The sequence below is a fragment of the Pogona vitticeps genome, chromosome 4 (assembly GCF_051106095.1).
Source record: "Pogona vitticeps strain Pit_001003342236 chromosome 4, PviZW2.1, whole genome shotgun sequence".
Lineage (NCBI taxonomy): Eukaryota > Metazoa > Chordata > Lepidosauria > Squamata > Agamidae > Pogona > Pogona vitticeps.
In genome coordinates, this window is record NC_135786.1 from 10717230 (window position 1) to 10737512 (window position 20283).

A 20283-nucleotide genomic window follows, 5' to 3' on the forward strand; every position below is an offset into this window, starting at 1 on the left:
CACAGCATTCTTCTTATGGTTTCTGCTGGAGGCTCTGTGGGGGGAAATAAATCTTAGAAATCTTAGTAATTCTCAGCACGACAGTGATCTCAGCAATCAGACTAGAAGGTCTCTATATGGTATCACTTTTGTTGGCCCGGAGAAGCGGTGAATTCGTATGTGTTTAATGCACTTTTTCCACTCAGTGGGTAAGACTGTGTTAGGATTTACTGCAGTCGGGTGACGGGCAGGAACTATTTGGATTCTCAGTACAGTACATGTCAGTGCCAGAAATTCAGGCCAAGAGACTGCATCCTCAGAACAGGGCATGGCTGAGATGAAAATAGTGTGAACATCCTGAGTTCTGGTGCCCAACTTAAACAGCCAGACAGTGTTTATAAGTGACAGATGGATGACATTGTCTGGGAACGTCTTTCTGCAAATCTTGTGTTCAGACTCTGACCTTAACAATAGGAAACGAGTCCCCGGGATATCCTTAGGAAGCATCCCCTGCCATTACTCACAAACGTGATTCAAAAGGTTATAAGGGCACCATATTAGAGCCACAAAGGGAAGGGAAAAAAACTTATTTGGCAGAATTAACGACATCCTTGAGCTTGACCAACGCTTTTGTCTTGCAGTTTCCTTTGTCGTGGGATAGCCTTAGACTCAGTAAATCGCTTGGCAGCTTTTGAATTGGGCACAGATGCTACGATTCGATTCACTGCCGATCGGGCCCATTTCTTCCTGGTAAGCCTTTGAAGCAGAGTGTGTCCAAGGAGCGTAAATATTCCATGGTAGAGGGAGAGCTATGTTTAGAGACAGAACTTTGGACCCCGAATTTGATGCAAGGAACTAAGATGAGATGTGAAATGGATTCTTGACTTCCAACCTAAGTCCAATAGTAGAAAAAGTTTTCCTTTGCTCCCTGAAAGCAGTCACCGTGAAAAATGACTTCTGCACTGGAGAAATCAACATACTTGAAACGTTCTTTCCCATTGCTCCTACTTCCACTTATTCTTCCCACACTTTCCTTACTTAGAAGGGAGTTGGTTTCTCTCTTCTACTACAGCAGTGGTTCCCAACCTTTTTCAGGTCACGACCCCCTTTTATAATATTCAAGTAACCTCCAACACCCTCCCCCACATTTGCATAAGGCATTTTTAATTGGTGTAAAGTAATCCCTTCTCAGAAAGTAGAGGCTTCTCTCTCCTCTCCAAAGGGCATGTTTCTTATACATACACATACACACTAACTTTAATATCCTGCTGTGAAGGGTCAAGGAAGAAATGGTTTAACAAGGGCTAGGACACATATATAAAGTCACTTGTAACCCCTGAGAAAACACTTTGTGACCCCTTGGGAGGTCACGACCCCCATCTTGGGAAACACTATACTATAGTTTAGCTCATATTCTAGTTTGCATCAAATTTATGTAGCTTTAGTTTCAAGGAAACAACTAAATGCTGAATTTAATTAAAAAACAACAACACCTCATTGGCAATTAATCCTTTACTAGAACGTTCATTAGAAATACATATATTATGAAAAGGCAAACCTGGCTTCTTAGTTGGCCTGTGTCTGATTAATTGAAAATAAAGGCAAAGGTCTCTGAAGCTTGCTAATATTTGCCACTAATATCCACAGGGGCAAGCTAATATTGACCAATTGCTAATGCAAGTATCATTTTTGTATAAGCACTTTAACACCTATTGCAGGGATACAGTGTAGCTTTTGTCCGCGCCTCTGACGTTTAGAGCATAAATTTCAAATGAGAGTTATAATCTGGTCTAAAGGATTTAAAAGGAGAGAGATCTTTATTGTGATCAACAGATCAGCAAAGCACATTTTTAAAAAAGTTTTACAAAAAATATTTGTACTGGTTTAGATTTTCCTACTAGGGAAAAACAACAGTGATTTTCACTTCTTTCCTTCCTCTTTACTTTTAGTACAAAGTATATCTAATCCCTTATGAACAGTTCACTATGGAATTTGTGGAGCCAAAGGTACATTGCATTAGCACCCATGGAATATTCTCACCGAACAGGTAAATCCATTGAAAACACTGAAAGAACTGGACATTTTTAGCCTTGAAAAAAGAAGACTGTGGGGGGATATGTTAGCACTTTTCAAATACTTGGAAGTAGTCATTCAGGGGAGGGGGAGGATCCTATTATTTATCATCCTAGAGGGCAGAAGATGTAACAATGGGCTCAAGTTACAGGAAGCTAGATTTTGGGAATATCAGGGAAAACATCTTAACTGTTAGAGCAGTACAACAATGGAACCAGTTACTTTGGGAGGTGATGAGTTCTCCAACACTGGAGGCATTAAAGGGAAAACTGGACAATCATCTGTCAGATCTGCTTTGATTTGGATTCCTGCACTGAGCAGGAGGTTGGCCTTGATGGCCTTACAAGCCCCTTCCAGCTCCATTATGCTATGATTCTATGATCCGCCCAAATTCTATTACTGTGAAAGGAGGGTGGTAAAATTCTCCCTGTGGACATTTCTTCACATCATGCATAAATTTCATAGACTGTATATTTAGACATGTTCCTCCTGCTTTATGCACTCCCCACCCCCACCCAATCTAAGAAGTCCCAAGTGTTGAAACCTTTCCTCACAGAGAAATGGTTCAAAGTTTCAGATCATTTTCTTGCCTTTATAAACTCCTGCTCTTCCATATGCAGTCAATGTATATGGAGTGGGCCGAAATTCCTCCAACACTATTGTCAGAGACTGATAAAGTCATAAAGAAAATGATTAAGTTGTTGCTGCTAAATGTGATTCTACAAGCTATTAACTCACAAAGTATACTCAGTTTTCCCACACATGACTTCTCCATTTTGACACGGTGTAGTATGTCATGTGTTGTTGTTCATCTGAGGTTGTGTTTACCTCATTTTCAGACCTACTAAGGACCAGGTGGTTTTTCTTATGTCCCAATAGGTAAAACCATAGAACTTCAAAGAGGGTGTATTTTCTTTTTCACACGACTATCGGTCTTCTCCCCAGAATTTTCCCCGGGCTATGAGAGCTGAAATGTTGTACTGTTGCATAGAAGAAGAAGGATTCCGACAATGGGAGATAGGAGACATTCTGATTATTAATGGATGCTAAAGAGCTGGCAGATGCAGCTCTAATAAAATCAATGCAATCAATTCAAAGATGAATTCTTTCCCATGAATAACCTTCAGAACATGGCCAAAGAGCCCCCAAAAAACCCCACAACAACAATTCTTATAATGTTTACAGCAGCAAAGTTATTATTTGCAAAGAATAAGAAGAATGAGAACAAAATTAATATTGAGGAATGGTACAGAGAAATGTGGGCTATGGCAATGAATGATAAACTGACTTGTGAAATGAAATTAAGAAGAGGCTTATCAAAAAGCAATGGCTTTTAAAAATATATATGGAATTTATTTCTGGAATATGTGTTTAAGAAAGGGAAGGGTATATGCCAAGAGAAGAATCAATATGTTTCTGGAGAAAAATGGGGTGGAATGAAATGTAAGAATATCAAAAGTGACCCTAGCCCAAGGGTAAAGGTTGCACGGGCGAAGTAATATTTTTAAGAGAATTAATTATTGTGATGCAATGTACAAATGGTTTTGGTTTGGTTTATGTTTTAATATAATAACATTAAAAGGAAATAAACTTAGCATTTTTTTCCCAACAGTAGTTCCTGTGTCCCGTCAAGGTATCAGAAGGTTTCACAGTCAATTGTCCTTGAAGAAGGGCAAATCCTGCCACTCGCTCCAGGCTTCCCCCTGATTCATGCCTTTAGTGTCCCCCCAGCAGGGATCCCGCACCCATCATCACTACGGCCTCCAACTTTGTTAGATTCTTCTGCAGAGCTTACTCTGCTAAAAGCACCCCAGGTAGGTATTCCCAGTCTGGGAAGCTCCAGACCCCATCCTGAGCCAGAGGAACAGAAGGTGCTGGCCCAAATAACAAAATAAAGAGTAATATTTGGATTATGCCCCTTGTGTTTTGTTTTTAGACTGCCATTATATTAAATGGGTACATCCAGAGTCTAGGACGCTATGCCTTTATTCTGCACTGCTACCAGCCCAGTCACCCAACATTCCCTGTGGAAGTGTTGATCAATGGTGGACGGATTTGGCAAGGTAAGTGGACATCAGATTTGTGACAGAGCTCTTTTATCGGGTGGTTAAATAGTTTTTAAGAATGAACTGAATTGTACAGCGGGGTCTTGACTTACAAACAGTTCTACATACGAACTTTTCGACTTACGAACCTGCCCGATAGGGAAAGAAGGACTCGACATACGAACTTCCCTCGAGTTACGAACAGGGAAAAAGTGCCCCCTCCTTCCCCTTAGAGGCTTCTGGAGGGGGAAAAAGGGTCAGAAACTTAGAAATAAATAAAAGAGTCACTTACCAGGCCTTGGTAGCCCCCAAACTGCAGGAAAAAGAGCAGCAAACAGCTAAAAGCCGACACCCAGCAGGGAGCCTGGCAGCCATTCTGTGCTTTTCTCTGCTCCTGCCCCCTCCTCTCCCCGCCTAACAGCTGATCGGCTGGCTTTGAAGAGGCTTGGGGAGGCTTGCTCAGCACCTAAAAAGCTTGCCTGTGTGTCTTTGTGCTGAAAAAATCAGCACAACATGTTTTAAAACATGCTTTAAAATTGGCTTCGTTGAAAAAAAAAAGATTTCAAAAGTGCTTTTAAAACTGTTCCCTGCCTCCCCCATCCTTTCCTGAACTTTTCTTGACCTAAGGAAAAAAAAAAATCCCCATCTAGTGGCAGAAGGCGTTTCCCATTAGTTTCCCATTAGTTTCTATGGACGGAAAAGAGCAGATACGGATTAAATGGTTTTCAATGCATTCCTATGGGAAATGCAGAGTCGTCCTACGAACTTTTCGACCCACGAACCGCCTTCCAATACGGATTAAGTTCGTAAGTCGAGACCCCACTGTATCTTGAAATAGCCCGACAGAAGAGGAACATTTCCTACACTGTCTGCAGCACAGAAAGCATACACAAAAGAGTCTTGAGGACTGAACAAAGTTTTGGTTGGAATCTTAAAGATGGATCGGGTTTAGTGTGGCATAAGCCTTAGTGGCTTGGAGACAGCTGCATAGATAGATGACATTAGTTCTGCTGGTTTTTGTTAAGTTTCCTGTTGAATATAAAGATTGCAAGAAGTGACTGCTGCCATAGGGAAATGTGGATAATATATGAAAGTGAAACAATATAAGCTTAAAAGTTGGCCTGTACCTTCTGGATTTTTAGGACAAGCTAATGCTACTTTCTGCCCACACGGATATGGCTGCCGGAGTCTCGTGGTTGCAGAGAACCAGATTGTCCTGGATGTTACAGACAATGATCTGAGTGTGATCATTCGTGTACCAGAGGACCGACATCTTTGGTTGGTATGTTCCTGTCTTAAAAATCTCTTGTTACATATTTGAGGATTAACTGTAGCGACTAATAATAAAAAAAATTCAAATATATTCTCCGCAGTTTGTATGCTAAGTAGAATGTAAATCTTTCTGACAACCATTCAGGGAGTTATTAAGCCCTTTCCTCTTCTAACAAAACTTCAGGACACTTTGCAGCATTCTGTTTTGTAGGTGAAGTTGGAATTGCCTTGCAAATGGAAGGCAGGCAAGCATGGCTGTTCAACCTTTCTACGTATATTGATGAGGGGCATTTTTCATGTGCTCACGGGGGAAAGTTGAAGCTAGCAAGTGGATAGGACAAGATGTATAAAGAAGCATGACAACACCCTCTTTCTCTTCCTCTTCCTCTGCCTTCCTTTTGTCCTAATCCCTGTTCCTCTACAATGAGTGGGATCCTGGGAGACACATCACTCTGGCATATGCCTAACCTATTTTTCAGGAGAACAGCCTGGGGGCCATATATGGCTAAAGTGTTGCTGATTGCTCATCCCTAGACCAAGTCTTGGTTCCATCTAATCATTGTACTTTGCAAGACACAGAATAGCATGGTATGAATAATTGAAAGAAATGGGGAGCACAAGCTTCTTCGTTACATACAAAAACCATACTGGCATGGACAGTTAGTGGGGCTCATAAATGGAAAATTGAATAATCCCGGTGTCAAGTCAGAAAGTCTGATGCCTCTCCTAAGAGCCCTATAGATCTTTAGAGACCTCTAGGAAAAATCAGAAGCATGTGTTCATAGTAGCTGCCATTTATCCCTGAAAGGGTTCATTCTAGTAGGAAAACAGGTAACAACTTCCAATCAAATAAAAGTTCATTTGAGTTTCAGTGCTGGAATAATTCCAAGCAATGTTGTTGAAAACCGGTAACTTTAAGAAAAGTTACAGGTCCAGTTCAGCTAGATAGAAATTAGTCTTACAGCTGTGAAAAACTGTAGGTGTAAATACTTAGAACAGGAATCCATTCTTGCAAGTTGTGAAAAGCTGCAGGCAGAATTTAAGAAAAAAAACCCTTTAGCTATCACAGTTACAGACAAGAACTTAAATCATATTCAGTCCACAAATATAGGATCTTATAGCCTTAAAAGGCACAATCAAAAGGCAGAGAATAAAACTCTAATACCAAAGTTCTTAAAAGTAAAAATAAATGAAAGTAAAAAATACGTTTCTTGGCCTTTAAACATTTTATTTGTTTGTTTGTTTGTTTGTTTGATTTATACCCTGTCCATCTGGTCTAAAAGAATTATTACTATTACTGAATATTATTACTTTACTGAACTCATTTGAAAAATATTTTAAGTGCTCACCCAGCCAAACAAGTTTGAATCTATGGAGGAAAATCCATGTTGTCCTCATCTGTTCTGAGGTGGTGCTGCAAACGACACTACTACTTGTTGCTGCCCTTTGATGTGTGGTGCCCAGTACCTCTGTTGCTGGTATCCAATGTGGCGTGTTGCATGTATGTGTCTGATGCCTCCCTATGCTTACATTTTTGTCAGATGCTTACCTTTCCCTCCAATTGTAAACAGTGCAGTAAATTGCTAATCTCTAGATACAGTCAGAAATTTTTTTATTGGAAATCGTTATTGCTTTTACCCAGGTGGCAAAGTTGTAAGGGAGCATTTATTTACCGTTTGAATTTGTTTGCCTAATTGCAGGATTATGTCCTTGTCGTTCCTGAAGACAGTTACGGCTCTAGCTACCTTTCAGAGGAGCCCTTGGACAAATCTTATGATTTCATCAGCACCTGTGGAGTCAATGGCTTCTATATCAAGTGAGATTCAAAATGCAATCCCTTAAACAAGGGAACCTAATATCTTTCTTGTTCTCTGTGGAGTTTGATACATCTGGAATTTTATTTAACCAAAATATTAGTAGCAGTTCTGAGTGTTGATCTGAAACTAAATTGTCTAGCATGTTCAATGCAGTTGCATTTTAAAACTCCTTTATAAAGTTCCTTTACTTTCTTAAGTAATGCCTGTCCTTAATTTCCAGTTTTTTCAGCCATCCTTTGTTTCGGCAATTCTGTGTATTCTCTAGGTGTAGAACTTGGCTGCCTAGATGAAAATTATGACTATTGTTGCGTAATCAGGGTAAACTAACTTCTTATTGCTCTCAGACTCTCAGACTTCATTTCTCCCTGCTTCTAGCTTTCTAACTGTGCAAAGAAATTGCAAAGTCGGATAGACTGTGTATTTTAATTTATCAATGAAATCTACAGTCTACTCCCGTGAGACCCCATGCAAATCTTTGCCCATCTCTCTGCAGCCCTGTAACATCGTCCAAGTTCTGCCAGGACTCTGCCATCTCGATCTCTCTTTTTTACAACAATGGAGCCAAACCTTGCCACTGCCACGAGGCAGGTGCCATCCGAAGCCAGTGTGAGCCGTTTGGTGGCCAGTGTGCTTGCAAATCAAATGTCATTGGGCGAGACTGCTCCCGTTGTGCCACTGGATACTGGGGTTTCCCCAACTGTAGACGTGAGTCTTTATTTCTGTGGGGTGGGAGGGAAGCTATGTCAGTCAAGGCTGATCTGCATGGTCTAACACAATGGGATTTGCATGCCTCATTAGGGGATTTTTTTAGATTTCCCTCCTCACATATCTTTGGATTTGTACGATTGCTGAAATGAGAAGAAAGCATTATACTGAGTTATGATTTTTGTTGACATACTTTTTCAGAAGCATTCTAAAAACTGATTTTGAAGATGATACTTTTTCCAGCACCGTAATGTTTAGAATTATATTCATGGAAGATAGTACAGATTAATGTGAACTTCTCAAGGGAAAAAATGTAGCTAAAACAGTATGCTGTCTGTGCATACTTACATGGCATGTGAATTCCACCACACTTTCTTAAATGATTCTTCATACAGGAGAATTCATTGTAAACCTCTCATATGGAATGAAAACATTATCCCAAAATTTGCAATACAAACACAGGAACAGGTGATACCTTTTTTGTACCAGTAAGAAAATAAAACAAAAAAAAAATAAAGTGAGCTTTTGATAATTCATCATCCTCAGGCGGTGCACCTAGTTCTTGTAGGTAGTTCCAAAATTACATGTTTTTATTAAAGCCCCAAAGCATCATGAGCAATGTAGAGGCCATATACTGCATGCTAAGAAAAGCATCCACCAAGTAAAACTATTGATTTGGCTTCAGTTTGGCTATAAGTGGCTGTTCCTAATGGTTTAAGTTTTTTTAAAAAGAGTTTTAATCCCAACTCTAATGGAGGCTTGCCATGTGTCTGGGTCACCTTGTTTCCCTAGCCAAATAGAAAGTCTTTGTGTTTCAAAAGAAGGTAGAAGGAGGAAATGAGGGGGGTTCAGCGTGTTTGGTTTCTCTTTGTTTAAGAAATGGGTGATAAATTCAAAAATACTGGCTAAGGAGGAGTTTGAAACCTACACACACAGTGCAAGTGTTTCCATCTAAGAAGTTACACCTGGCCTCTACATTGGCCATGAGACTTTGGGAATTCGATAAAAGCATATAATTTTTGAACAACCCACGAGAACTTGCTGCACAGCCTGAGAAAAATGAATTATCACCAAAAAATGTGCTTTTTTTGTTTTATTTTCATAATGGTCCAATAAAGGTATCACCTGTTCCTTCATTTCTATTGTGCTGAGGACCATATGGTCTTATCCTGATTTCCCCCCCAAAATGTACAGTGATTCAATTGCCGCTTTTGTGCATTGCATTTGTGAACATTACAGATTTTGGAACAAGAACAACTCATAAATCAGCTGTCAGTGGTCTACCTATGTAAGAATGTAGTCTCGCCACATTCCTTCCTTTAATCGGCAGTATACCAGGCTGTTTTTTTCTAGTTGCTCGTACCAGAACTGACACCCCACCTCATTTTTAGACAGTCTGAGGAGCAAGATGCTTCTTACATTTAGAAGTCCCAAATGAAGGAATACTCCGCTAATCTTTTCTTCACTGACTTTTGTACAGCGAGAAGAGGAATTCAGCAGAGCAGCTATTATTTCCTTAACCTTTTTTTTTTGAAACTTAAATTTACTGGTTGGAGCTCACACGCACACACAAGAGTCCATGCACCTTGCTTGTGTGCTGGTCACTCTGTCTTCTCCTAGTGCTTCACACTCCCTTGTTTTCCTTGCAGCCTGTGGCTGTGGAATACGCCTGTGTGATGAACTGACCGGGCAGTGCATCTGTCCACCGCGCACCATTAAACCGGAGTGTACAGTCTGTGAGCCCCAGACCTTTGGCTGCCACCCGCTGGTCGGCTGTGAGGACTGCAATTGTTCCAGTCCTGGGATCCAAGATCAGCTGGAGCCAGGTTGTAATGCAGACAGTGGACAGTGCAGGTGGGTAATACTGGCCATGGCAACCAGATAAGCAGCATCTCTGTACCTCTTCGTGGTATTACGCTTTGTCAAGTGAAACCCAGTGGTTGGGGAACTCCAGTAATCACCACCAAAGTAAATGTTAAATGAGAGTGTAGACTCTGAGCAAGACCACATGTTGTTCTCTCCTTTCTCTGCGTAATTCTGCAACAGATTGTCCTAGTTTTTAAAGAACATGAGTTTATATATCATTGATGGTGCGCTGGGCTGTACCAAGACTGTAATTCTTTTGCCAACCAAAAACAACAGTATGATTGTCAATGATTCATATAGTATTAACCACAGAACATAGTAGTTATGTTCTGATGCCTCTGAGCACCCTAGTTGGCTGAGCTCTGAGCATAATTTGTATATTTTATTTTGCAAAAAGTAGATTTCCTTACCTACTTGGCTGTCCCTTGATTCTGTTCATCTGAAAAATAGTGTGTTGCCTCCTCATTCAGCATAGTTCTTCATTTCAAATGTGTGTGTTCTGCATCTGCTTGTACTTACTGGCTGCTGCACTTCTTTCCTTATTTTTTTTTTAATTGAGAACCCTTGTCATCTTTTTAGAGAGCAAATAAACCTGTGGTTGCTTCTAGAGATGCAAAACCTTACCAAGGTTCTGTGCTTCCCCTAGAACTTCACCAAATTCTGGATACACTTTGTTTTATTTTATCTCTACTAGCTGTTTTAGTAGGGATAAAATAATACAAATAATACAAATATTGAAGGTTTAAAAAAAATAATATAGTTTGCAATGCATTACCTTAAACAGGGCACTAATAGGACACACTAGGCATGCATTAAAATGAAAACCTTTCTATTCTATATGTAAAGGACTTGTATTCTTCATTGTTGTATATTTGCAAGGGCAGCTTATTTATAGTAGCTGCATGGAGCATCCAGTTTTTGATGCATTATACCTGTCAGTAGCAGACGCTGAGGTCAACTCAGGAAAGATGCTGTGCAAAGGTACACCTTGCCACTGCTACCTTTTGGGTTCCAGCAACAGTACTGAGTCAAGTATCTCTCCCAGACTGCAAACTTGATCTTTCAGGTGGAGTTCAACCCCTTCTAGAACAGGTTGAATCCCAGTTCCCGAATCTGACTTTCTGCTCACCAGCAGCAGCTCCGTCTTGTCTGCATCTAGTTTAGTTTCGTTTGGATACATTTTTAATATTGCTACTTCTTGTTCAGATTCAGGAATTTTGAGGTGTGGCTCTTAAGTGTCAAAGTTGCTTTTTATTTTGTCTGTTGGAGATGTCATCATCATTGCTTTATTATGAGTTTCGTAAAGCTGCCAAATACGGCACTTCCATTCAGTTGTGTTAATTCAACATGAGTTAGAAGCTGACATGGAAGGAAACCCATGAAACTTGTCTCTTCCAGGTGCAAGCCCAACATAATAGGACGTCAGTGTGATCTTTGCGCACCAGGCTATTACGGATACCCAGACTGCAGGAAGTGTGACTGCCACCAGGCAGGGACCAAGCCGAGTGTCTGTGATCCGGTTACTGGACAGTGCCACTGTAAGGTCAGTCTGCTTAGGAATTTATTAAAGAATTGTGATGTTTTCAATACCCAGAACAGTGGACCCTTGACTTACACGGCTTGACTTACAGACTTTTTGAGTTACAGACTTCTCTGGCCGCAAAATTTAGGTTTGACTTGCAGCCTGAGAATTGACTTACAGACCAGAAAAAAACCAAAATGGAACAAAAACGGCCTGTTACGGGATTAATCGGTTTTCAATGCACTGTAGGTCAATGGAGACTTGACTTACAGACTTTTTGACTTGAGAACTACCTTCCAATATGGATTAAGTTCTCAAGTCAAGACCCTACTGTAGTATCAAAAGGCATAAAATTATTTGCAGTTGTGATGTCATGTCACTACTTGGTTATTCTCTGAGATAATGGGGTAGTCCATTAGGCAGCATGTCTCGTGTTTTACTGACTGGTAGCAATGAACTGAAATTGAATAGTGGAACTCCACTGAAGGACTTAATGCTAGAAAATGGCTCTCTCTGCATAGCAAAGTAACAAAAAAAAGTATTGAAGTAAAATTCTTGGTCATGGAATGTGATTTGCCTTGATCCCAGAATCTTGGGCAAAATTATAACAGTTATTGTGAGGATGGAAATTCAAGCCCAAGACACAACTGAAGGCTGGGTCATGTTTGCAGGGAAGCTTTGCAAACAGGTAAATCCACACTGACCTGTGCTTGAGAGCAGCATTGGAAAAACAAACCTTCAGTCTTTTTATTTTCAGATAAGGTATCACTCTGAACCTTGGTTTTGACTTTAGTTCAACAGCAACTCAATGGTGACACCATCTGATATAATGGTAGTAAAAGCCTTCTAAGACAATGCTGTGCAAACTTGACTTGTAAAATTCTGCAGAGCAGGAAAGACCTTAGAAAGCAAAGAAACATTTCAGGGCAATGTGGATTGATTGTACCTGATTCATACAGCAAGAAAAATTCCACGTTCTGTTCATAGCATCTCCTAATTCCATCTCCCTATGATAAAGAAGAAGACTTTTCCACTGGGGGGAAAAAGAAAAAAAATGCTGATTATAAACATGAAAGGATGTCTTTCTTTCTTTCTTTCTTTCTTTCTTTCTTTCTTTCTTTCTTTCTTTCTTTCTTTCATGCACTGTGCTTAATCAATCAATCAATCTTAATCTTAGAACTGTAGACCTGGATGGGAGCCTATGGATCAGTAAGTCCAGTCCCTGTCAAAGAAGCACAAATACCTTCATTAAATCTACTTTCTTCTTTTCTACCAAAAATGGTATTAATGGCAGCTAACTATTGCAAAGTATACATTAAGAACGAAATCGTGATTAAACCATGATGGGAAAGCAAATACAGTGGTGCCCCACATAGCGACGTTAATCCGTTCCAGGATTAACGTCGCTATCCGGATTCGTCGCTATGCGCAGGGGGGGAACTCATAGGGACGGAGTTTAATGCGTTCCTATTGGGGAAAAACTCACCGGTAAGCGAAGATTCCCCCATCCAGCCGCCATTTTCGCTGCCCAGTAAGCGAGGGCAGGGCGCGAAAATGCTGCGGGCAGCCATTTTCTGCACCTGGTGGCCATTTTGGAAACGCCGATCAGCTGTTTTCTAAACATCGCAATGCGAAGATCGCTAAGCGAAACACTTACCGATCATTGCAATGCGATGTTTAGCCTATCTAAACATTGCAATGCGATCGCATTAGCGATCGCAAAAAACACGTCACTATGCGGGTTCGTCGTTAAACGGTGCGCTCGTTAAGCGAGGCACCACTTAAATGCATAATGGAAAGTACAACAATAAAAGATCTAGCCAGAGCACACTGGGTTAATCTCTTCAGCAGCACATGAACTAATATGCAGAAAACCTGCCTGAATCAAACTGCTTTTGTGTGGATCCTTCCCCATGGATCATTTTCCTCATAGAGGGATTGAATTTGAGGATCTTTATAGAGTGCAGGCATGGGATACAAAGGAGACAATGAATTTGGATTTATCCATGTTCTCATTTGTATCCCGTTCCTCTACCCTATAAAAGAAGAATGTTTCAGTGACCTAGCTTCAGAGGCAGGCAGACATCTTCCCTATCTATCTTGATTGAACTTTGGTTAGCTAATTAAGTATTACATATGCCGAAGAGGTAGAGGTTTGTAGAGGTTGCTGGAATCAAAGAAACCACAAAGGATAGTTGGTAGCTCTTTAATCCGCTGATCTGTTTGGAGTTCCGAACACTTCCGACTTTCAGTTTATCAATTTAAGTTACGCTTATGGCTTGCTTGGCAAGGAATGATGTCTTGAGAGTCAGAAAGATGCTTATATTTAGAGCCCCATGTTTGCATACTTGTTAGTGTTATTCCTATTAATTTTAAGTATATTTCAGTATATTATGGATACACAGGTTGTGAAACATCAATATATCAGATACTAGCAGTTTGCATAGCACTGGTAGAATCATTTTGACCTCAACTGCTGTATGTCCTTTACTCATACAGTTCTTCTGGAATATTAAAATGTATTGGAGAAGGTGCCCGAGTAAAGCCAACAAAATACATACCTAAAAGCTTTCATTGTTAAGCTTCTCAGTAACAATACACTGCAGCATAGTACAGTTTTTACCCATATATACTTGAGGCCATCCAAAATGACCATCTTGAACTCCTTGGTATAAAAACACCCAACAAATTTCACCATCTGTTTTTTCCCCTCTTTTCTCTTCCACTCAGTAGGCAAGTGAAGAAAGATGAACACTTCTTTTTATCTGTTTTAAATTATAGGAAAATGTGGAAGGTCCAAGATGTGACCAGTGCCACCTGGGGACCTTCTCTCTGGATGCCAGCAATCCAAAAGGCTGCACTAAATGTTTCTGCTTTGGAGCGACAGATCGCTGTCACAGCGCTGAGAAGTACCGTGTGGAGGTGAATGCATGAGTTGAGGCTTTGGGAATGGCAGTTGTAGCAGGAATTTAAGAAGTTGCCTTTTGCTGAGTCAGACCATTGTTCCATCTAGCTCGGCCTTGTATGTAAACTCCGGCAATAGCTCTCAGGCATCTAAAACAAAATTCCTTCCTTGCCCTTTCTGGAAGTCCCTGATGTTCTCCTATTCATTTACCGGCCAAGCCAAAGCCCGCTTAGCTTCCTAAATAAATATAATGGGCTTTGTTCAGAGAGGTATAGTGGCGGTGGCAGAGGATGCAAATTACTTCCAGGGGGTGGGTAGTGGGATGGTGACCTTGTCTCTACCCACTGGACGCCAACAATTTGCCATTTAATCAGTGGCTAATCTAGCATCTTGTTTCCATCACTGGACGAGATCCTTTAGGGAGGCTGATCAGCAGGACCCAAGAGGCAGCACTTCTCTTGCCTCTCAGCCGCTGGTATTTAGTGGCGTACTATTTGCAAAAGTTGGAGTGCATCCTCTGTGGAATATGCCACAACTGTGGATCTAAAAGAGAATTGAAATATCAAAGATCTAACCAGAGATACAGTTCCTGTCCACTTTAATACTGTTGCAGATTACTTTTTTTCTGCTGTAAGCTGCATTCCCTCTCAGGTAATATCTTCCTTCTCATTTAGTGCAATATTGAATGGTGGGGAAGGGACAGATCACTCTTAAGGAAGCCTGAGAGGATCACTTCCGCAAGGGTGCCATGTGCTATATGAGATGGGACTGAGCATGGCAGGTACTCCTACAGCCCAGATGTCCATCGTGCTTTATGCCATACTAAATACCATGGTTTTCAGATGGACCTATTTCCATAGAAATGCTTTTGAATCCCAGTTTATCCACAAGGATTAAACCACCTCAGTCATAGAGCAAGAAAAGCATAATCTGAATGGACTAAACCTGGTGACTGGGATCTTGCATATTTTACTGAACAATCTACTCACTTCGTATATTTTGCCAACTCCTTAACACCAGCCTGTTATGCTCTATTAGAGACATATGCCATCCCATTGCACGTATTGTAAATAACTGGGCCCAGTATTAATATTGGCAGAGAGATGAGCCTTATAGCCATGATTTACCATAGCTTCCTAAAAGGCTTTCAAGAAATCTGGCTAGTCTTACATGTCTATATTTGCATCTGCAAGATTTCAGAGGCATTTCTTAATTTGTGTTCTAGTTCATAGACATGGGTGGGTGGACTTTGCTGAGTGGAGAGCGCCAGGAAACTCCCATCTTCGTCAGCTTGGAAGATGAGCTTGTTCGTGCTGATCTCCGGAATTTTCCCGAGGCTTTCCAGGAACTCTACTGGCATGCTCCCAGCTCATACCTTGGAGACCAGGTAAGTGACAATGAAATTGGTTGGAGCCAGTAGGATCCTTATACATTTCTGAGACCTGATTTAGAATGCTTAGTATCATATATTTTAACTGTTCTAGTTTTGGGGGGTTTGCTGTTCCATATTTGACATGTGATTATAAACTCCAGCCATTTTGCAGACAGTCTGGGGAGATACCTGACACTTCTGTGTGTTGTCTACAAATTGCTGATACAAAACACTGGAAACTCCAGAATATTTAGTTCTGAAGCATGTATGTTTCAGAACACTACTGTGTTTCAGTAGATTTTCAGAGAGCTTTACATATAGGAGAGTCCATATGAGTGGGCATTACTCTGAAGTCTTTTGGAGTTTTCAGAAATTTAGAGCAGATTGTAAACTACATCCAAATCTGAGAGAATTGATGATTTAACAGATTCTCTCTCTCTCAAAGATATACACACACAAAACTTGGAGTTTTTAGAAACAACTGGGTATGCATTCACAAACTTTGTTTTCCTACTAATTGTTCCATCATAAAAATAGTATGTTCATATTAAACAGAAAAACAAAAGCAAAACATATAACTCTTCCCCACCTGTCCATCCAGAAATGGACAACTCTGGCCAGTTAGATGCTGAGTTTTATCTCCCTAGCAGCTGCTGCAGACACATAGCAAAATTCTGCAACAATGTATGTGTAGAGGGAAGTTAAAGCAAGCATTTTACTTGCTCCAAATGCATTGTAGAAGTTTGCTGCCAAACGTAGGTGGCAAATCACGAAAACCATTTAAAATTTTTTTGCTGCTGAATCCTGGCAGTAAAGGAGTACAAGCTGTTAAAGAAAATGTTTTGTTCTGTTATGTTCTGTTGCAACCAGGAAATCACATGTTTAATTTGCCTCCACCCCTTGTAATAGTGCAACCTACTGCTGAAATTCAGTGGGGCACTTCGAAGAGTGCTTCAGATGGAGTTCTATTCTGTGTCCTATTAAGAGTTAGACCCTTTGACAGCAGAAACACATGATAGGAGCAGAACTGGGAGATATATGCACTGTGCCCCAAACATTTGTTGTTGTTTTTGGAAGGATGAAAAATAAGAACCAATCTGAGGAATGTTCTTTTCATCTTAGTTTTGAAAATGTACCTGGGAAGTGGAGACAGTTTGTTTAGCTACCTGTAATTCTTTTTGACTTTGAGTTTAACCACACTGAAATCTGAAGAACAGCAGATATAAACTAAACCATTTAAGCCATCCTGAATAATCCACTTTTTAGGAATTGCAATGTTTTGTAGAGATAATTCTAAATTGAAATTAATTTTGGTCTGGAGACTTGATTCTGGGTTGTTGGGGATACATATTCAACTTCCTAAGTATAAACGGTCATGGTCTGGTTCCAATTGTAGGTTTCTACCTATGGTGGCTTCTTGCGCTATGGATTGCACTCGGACACCCGAAGGGGTGATGTGTTCATACCCTTGGAATCCCGACCTGATGTCATTCTTAAGGTACTGTTCAAATTGCCCTTCTTTATTTAAGGCTAAATGGAATTTCATCACACTGTGCTTCCATTCAGTCCCGTCTCTGTCATCTGCTCTTTCCTAGGGAAACCAAATGAGCATTATGTTTCTGGAGGGCTCCTATCCTGTACCTGGGGAAGTCCATGAAGGGCAGCTCCAACTTTTGGAGGTCAGTTTTGATTGACAACACCACGGAGGTGGTTAGGCCTCTAGAACATCGAAGTCTCCTGAAAAACATCTTTGGTTGTTGTGGGTTGGTGGATGATTGCAGCTGGGAATTTTGTTTATGGGGTATTTGCTTTTGAATCCGGAAACATGTTTGAGTTTAACCTGAAGGTGTATTGCAGCCCCAGGAGTAGGATGATGGCCCTTTTTAGACAAACATTTGCAGTCCATATCAGGCAAAATTCAAAGAAACGAAACGGAAGACAAAAACACATAGTGCCTTAAAGACTAACTTTGGTATTTTAATGTAGAATATTAATATTTTATTGGATAACAGTTTTTCAGGAGAGGCTTGTTGGAGACGTCAGAAAGTGACCCCCTGGGCTAGTTGCTATCAGAAAATCCATGACAGGAAACCAGCTAAGTGTTTTCAAAGGCCATTTTCTGCGACATTTCCCGTGTCTGCAGGGAAGTGTTAAGCTTTGAATCATAAGCAAACTCAGTATTTTGAAGGGTTTGCATGTCCCTAAATGGTTGGTCATGAAGAACTGAGCAACAAACACATTGTCCTAGACTGATCAACGGTTTTGGAAGCAAATGTCTGCGTCAGCACGGATTGTGTGCCTAATCAGTATTAGCCATCCAAATGACGTTGCATGAAAAGAGTTTTATGAACTGTTTACCAGAAGGAGAGAGTCTGTGGACCTATCTAGACCCTTTTCTTCAAGGAATTGCTTGTGTTTCAGCAGCAGCAATAAGTAGTTATTGTTCCTCATAAAAGCAAAGTATGTATCCTGGCATTTATGAAGGACTTACTATCTTGAACTATCTTCATGGGTCACCGTTACCTGTTTTGTCTTACAAGTGATGCCAGCTATGGCATGTAAGGCCATGTTCTGCTCAAGCTGATGTATGGTGAAAACAGCTCTCAGACAGGGAGGACCTCTCCGCTTCACCCTTCAGCAGCACTGGGCATTTTGACCTGCCTTCTACAACCTAGTATCTTTCAAATGTTTTGGACTATAGTGCTCTAATACACTGGTTCTTAACCTTGGGTTACACAGGAGTTTTGGACTGCAACTCCCAGAAGCCTTCACCACCAACTGTGCTGGCTGGGGTTTCTGGGAGTTGCAGTTCAAAAACATCCAAGTAACAAAGGTTAAGAACCACTGCTTTAACATTTGGCACTGCCATCTGAGGTTGATCAGATTCGGAATCTGAAATGTCTGGAAGGTGCATGGATGGGGAATCCTGATTTAGACTTTGCACAGTTGCTGTTGAACCGAAATTGGTAAAACTGCTTTCTCAATGTTGGTTTGAGACATGGCAGCTATGGTTCCTGTGTTAATTGCAGCTCATAATGAAGCCCATATGTTTATAAGCTTAGGTGACACTATTTTTGAACTAGAATTTCTATTAAATGCAAGGTAAAGTATGATAGGGACATGCCTTAAACAGATTGTTATCTAGTGTTATATAGCTCAGTTGTAACCTAAGGCTTCAATGCAAAATTTTCTTGGTGTAATCAAGTTCATAGTTCCACAGGTCTGTTCATGTTGCAACGCAGCTCTCTTTTTTCCCCCTAGGATAACTTCAGGCACACTGAAACACACAACCCTGTCTCCAGGGAAGAGCTTATGATGGTTCTGGCTAATTTGGAGCAGCTGCAGATCCGTGCTCTCTTCTCCCAGATTTCTTCATCTGTGTCCCTTCATCGAGCGACACTGGAGAGAGCAACTGAAATGGGTGGAGGCCTTCGGGCCAGTAATGTGGAGCTCTGCATGTGTCCAGCCAATTATAAGGGAGATTCCTGCCAGGTGAGAAAATTGACTCTACCTGGATATCCACAAAGCAGTCACACTTTGCTAATGCTGCACAGGTGGACAAGAGGCCAGAGATGTCACGTTTTTGACTGAATCCCCCCGGCCACCATGGCTGCTGGGAATCTCGGAGTGGTAGTCTGAAAAAGTAGAAGAGATAGCTTTTCCAAGCTCTGAGCTGCAGGATGTCATCCAAATGTCGTCGTTTTCACATAGTCATTTGTTACATGTATCTATGTGTCTACATTCATATCCTGTCTGTCATCTGAGGTGATGCACATGAGTCACTTCTTCCCCACTTTAATCTTCACAACAATTCTGGGGGGCCAACGTGGGCTGAGGTCCCCAAGTCAGCTTTCCTATCCAAGTGGGAATTTGTACTCAGGTCTCCTGAGGGAGGCCCTTCACGGATTGCACAGAGTGCTAAAAAGGTGGTTGGTTGGACGGTGTCATCAAAGCGACCAACATGAATTTGACCCAATTCCGGGAGGCAGTGGAAGACAGGAGGGCCTGGCGTGCTCTGGTCCGTGGGGTCACAAAGAGTCGGACACGACTTAACGACTATACAACAACAACTCCTGAGTCCTAGTCCAGCACTCTCACCACTGTGCTGGCTTTCATAATTGGGTCATGTGTACAGATAGTACTCTTATGAATGCATCAACTCTGTGTGAGGCATTTTGAAAAAAGCGAACTCCATGTTAGGGATTGTTAGGAACAGGGCTGAAAACAGTATTGTTAAGAACAATATGATAAGATCCTGTCTCTCTTCCCATAATTTGCAGCTTCCTAATGAGCTTCAAAATATATTAAGCATACAGTGAACCAAGTGCTAACTATGCAAATATTTATGGTCCAATTCTGTATATGTTTAGTGGAAAGACTCAGTTTGGTGTGAACCAAACAGATTTATAGGACTTCACCTTAGCTGCCTAGAGTGGACGAATAGTCCAGATAGGCGGGGTAAAAATCAAATAAATAAATAAATAAATTGTTGCCCTGCTAAGGACTATGGGTGGTTGCAATCTTTTGCACCAGTATACCTTTGCACATATTACTGTATGTGGTTTGCTTTTAAAAGGAAAAACTTGTCATTTACAATTATCATAGCAAACATTCCAAGTTTTTTTTTCCAGTGACACAGTCAAGGAAAAATGGCAGCTACTCTTCACAGTGAGCCAAACAAGAAAACTTTTTCAAAAGATTTCAGGCAGTCACTGAGTTGGGGAGTT

At 40.9% G+C, this 20283-nt stretch overlaps 1 protein-coding gene across 4 annotated transcripts in view; it reads left to right on the plus strand.

Annotated features, from left to right (window-relative positions):
• The window catches only part of LAMA5 (laminin subunit alpha 5), a 200949-nt gene that overhangs the window by 143304 nt on the left and 37362 nt on the right, over positions 1-20283 (plus strand). For 3 of the 4 annotated variants that reach the window (XM_072996767.2, XM_072996763.2, XM_072996764.2), the window contains exons 28-41: positions 621-729; positions 1929-2026; positions 3665-3866; positions 3989-4115; positions 5240-5379; positions 7070-7185; positions 7680-7891; positions 9541-9745; positions 11156-11300; positions 14061-14201; positions 15410-15571; positions 16953-17054; positions 17152-17235; positions 18818-19048. In XM_072996767.2, coding sequence (XP_072852868.2) covers positions 621-729; positions 1929-2026; positions 3665-3866; positions 3989-4115; positions 5240-5379; positions 7070-7185; positions 7680-7891; positions 9541-9745; positions 11156-11300; positions 14061-14201; positions 15410-15571; positions 16953-17054; positions 17152-17235; positions 18818-19048 — 2074 coding nt within the window. The remainder of the gene's footprint in view (positions 1-620; positions 730-1928; positions 2027-3664; positions 3867-3988; positions 4116-5239; positions 5380-7069; positions 7186-7679; positions 7892-9540; positions 9746-11155; positions 11301-14060; positions 14202-15409; positions 15572-16952; positions 17055-17151; positions 17236-18817; positions 19049-20283) is intronic. The other variant, XM_072996765.2, reaches the window with a different exon arrangement.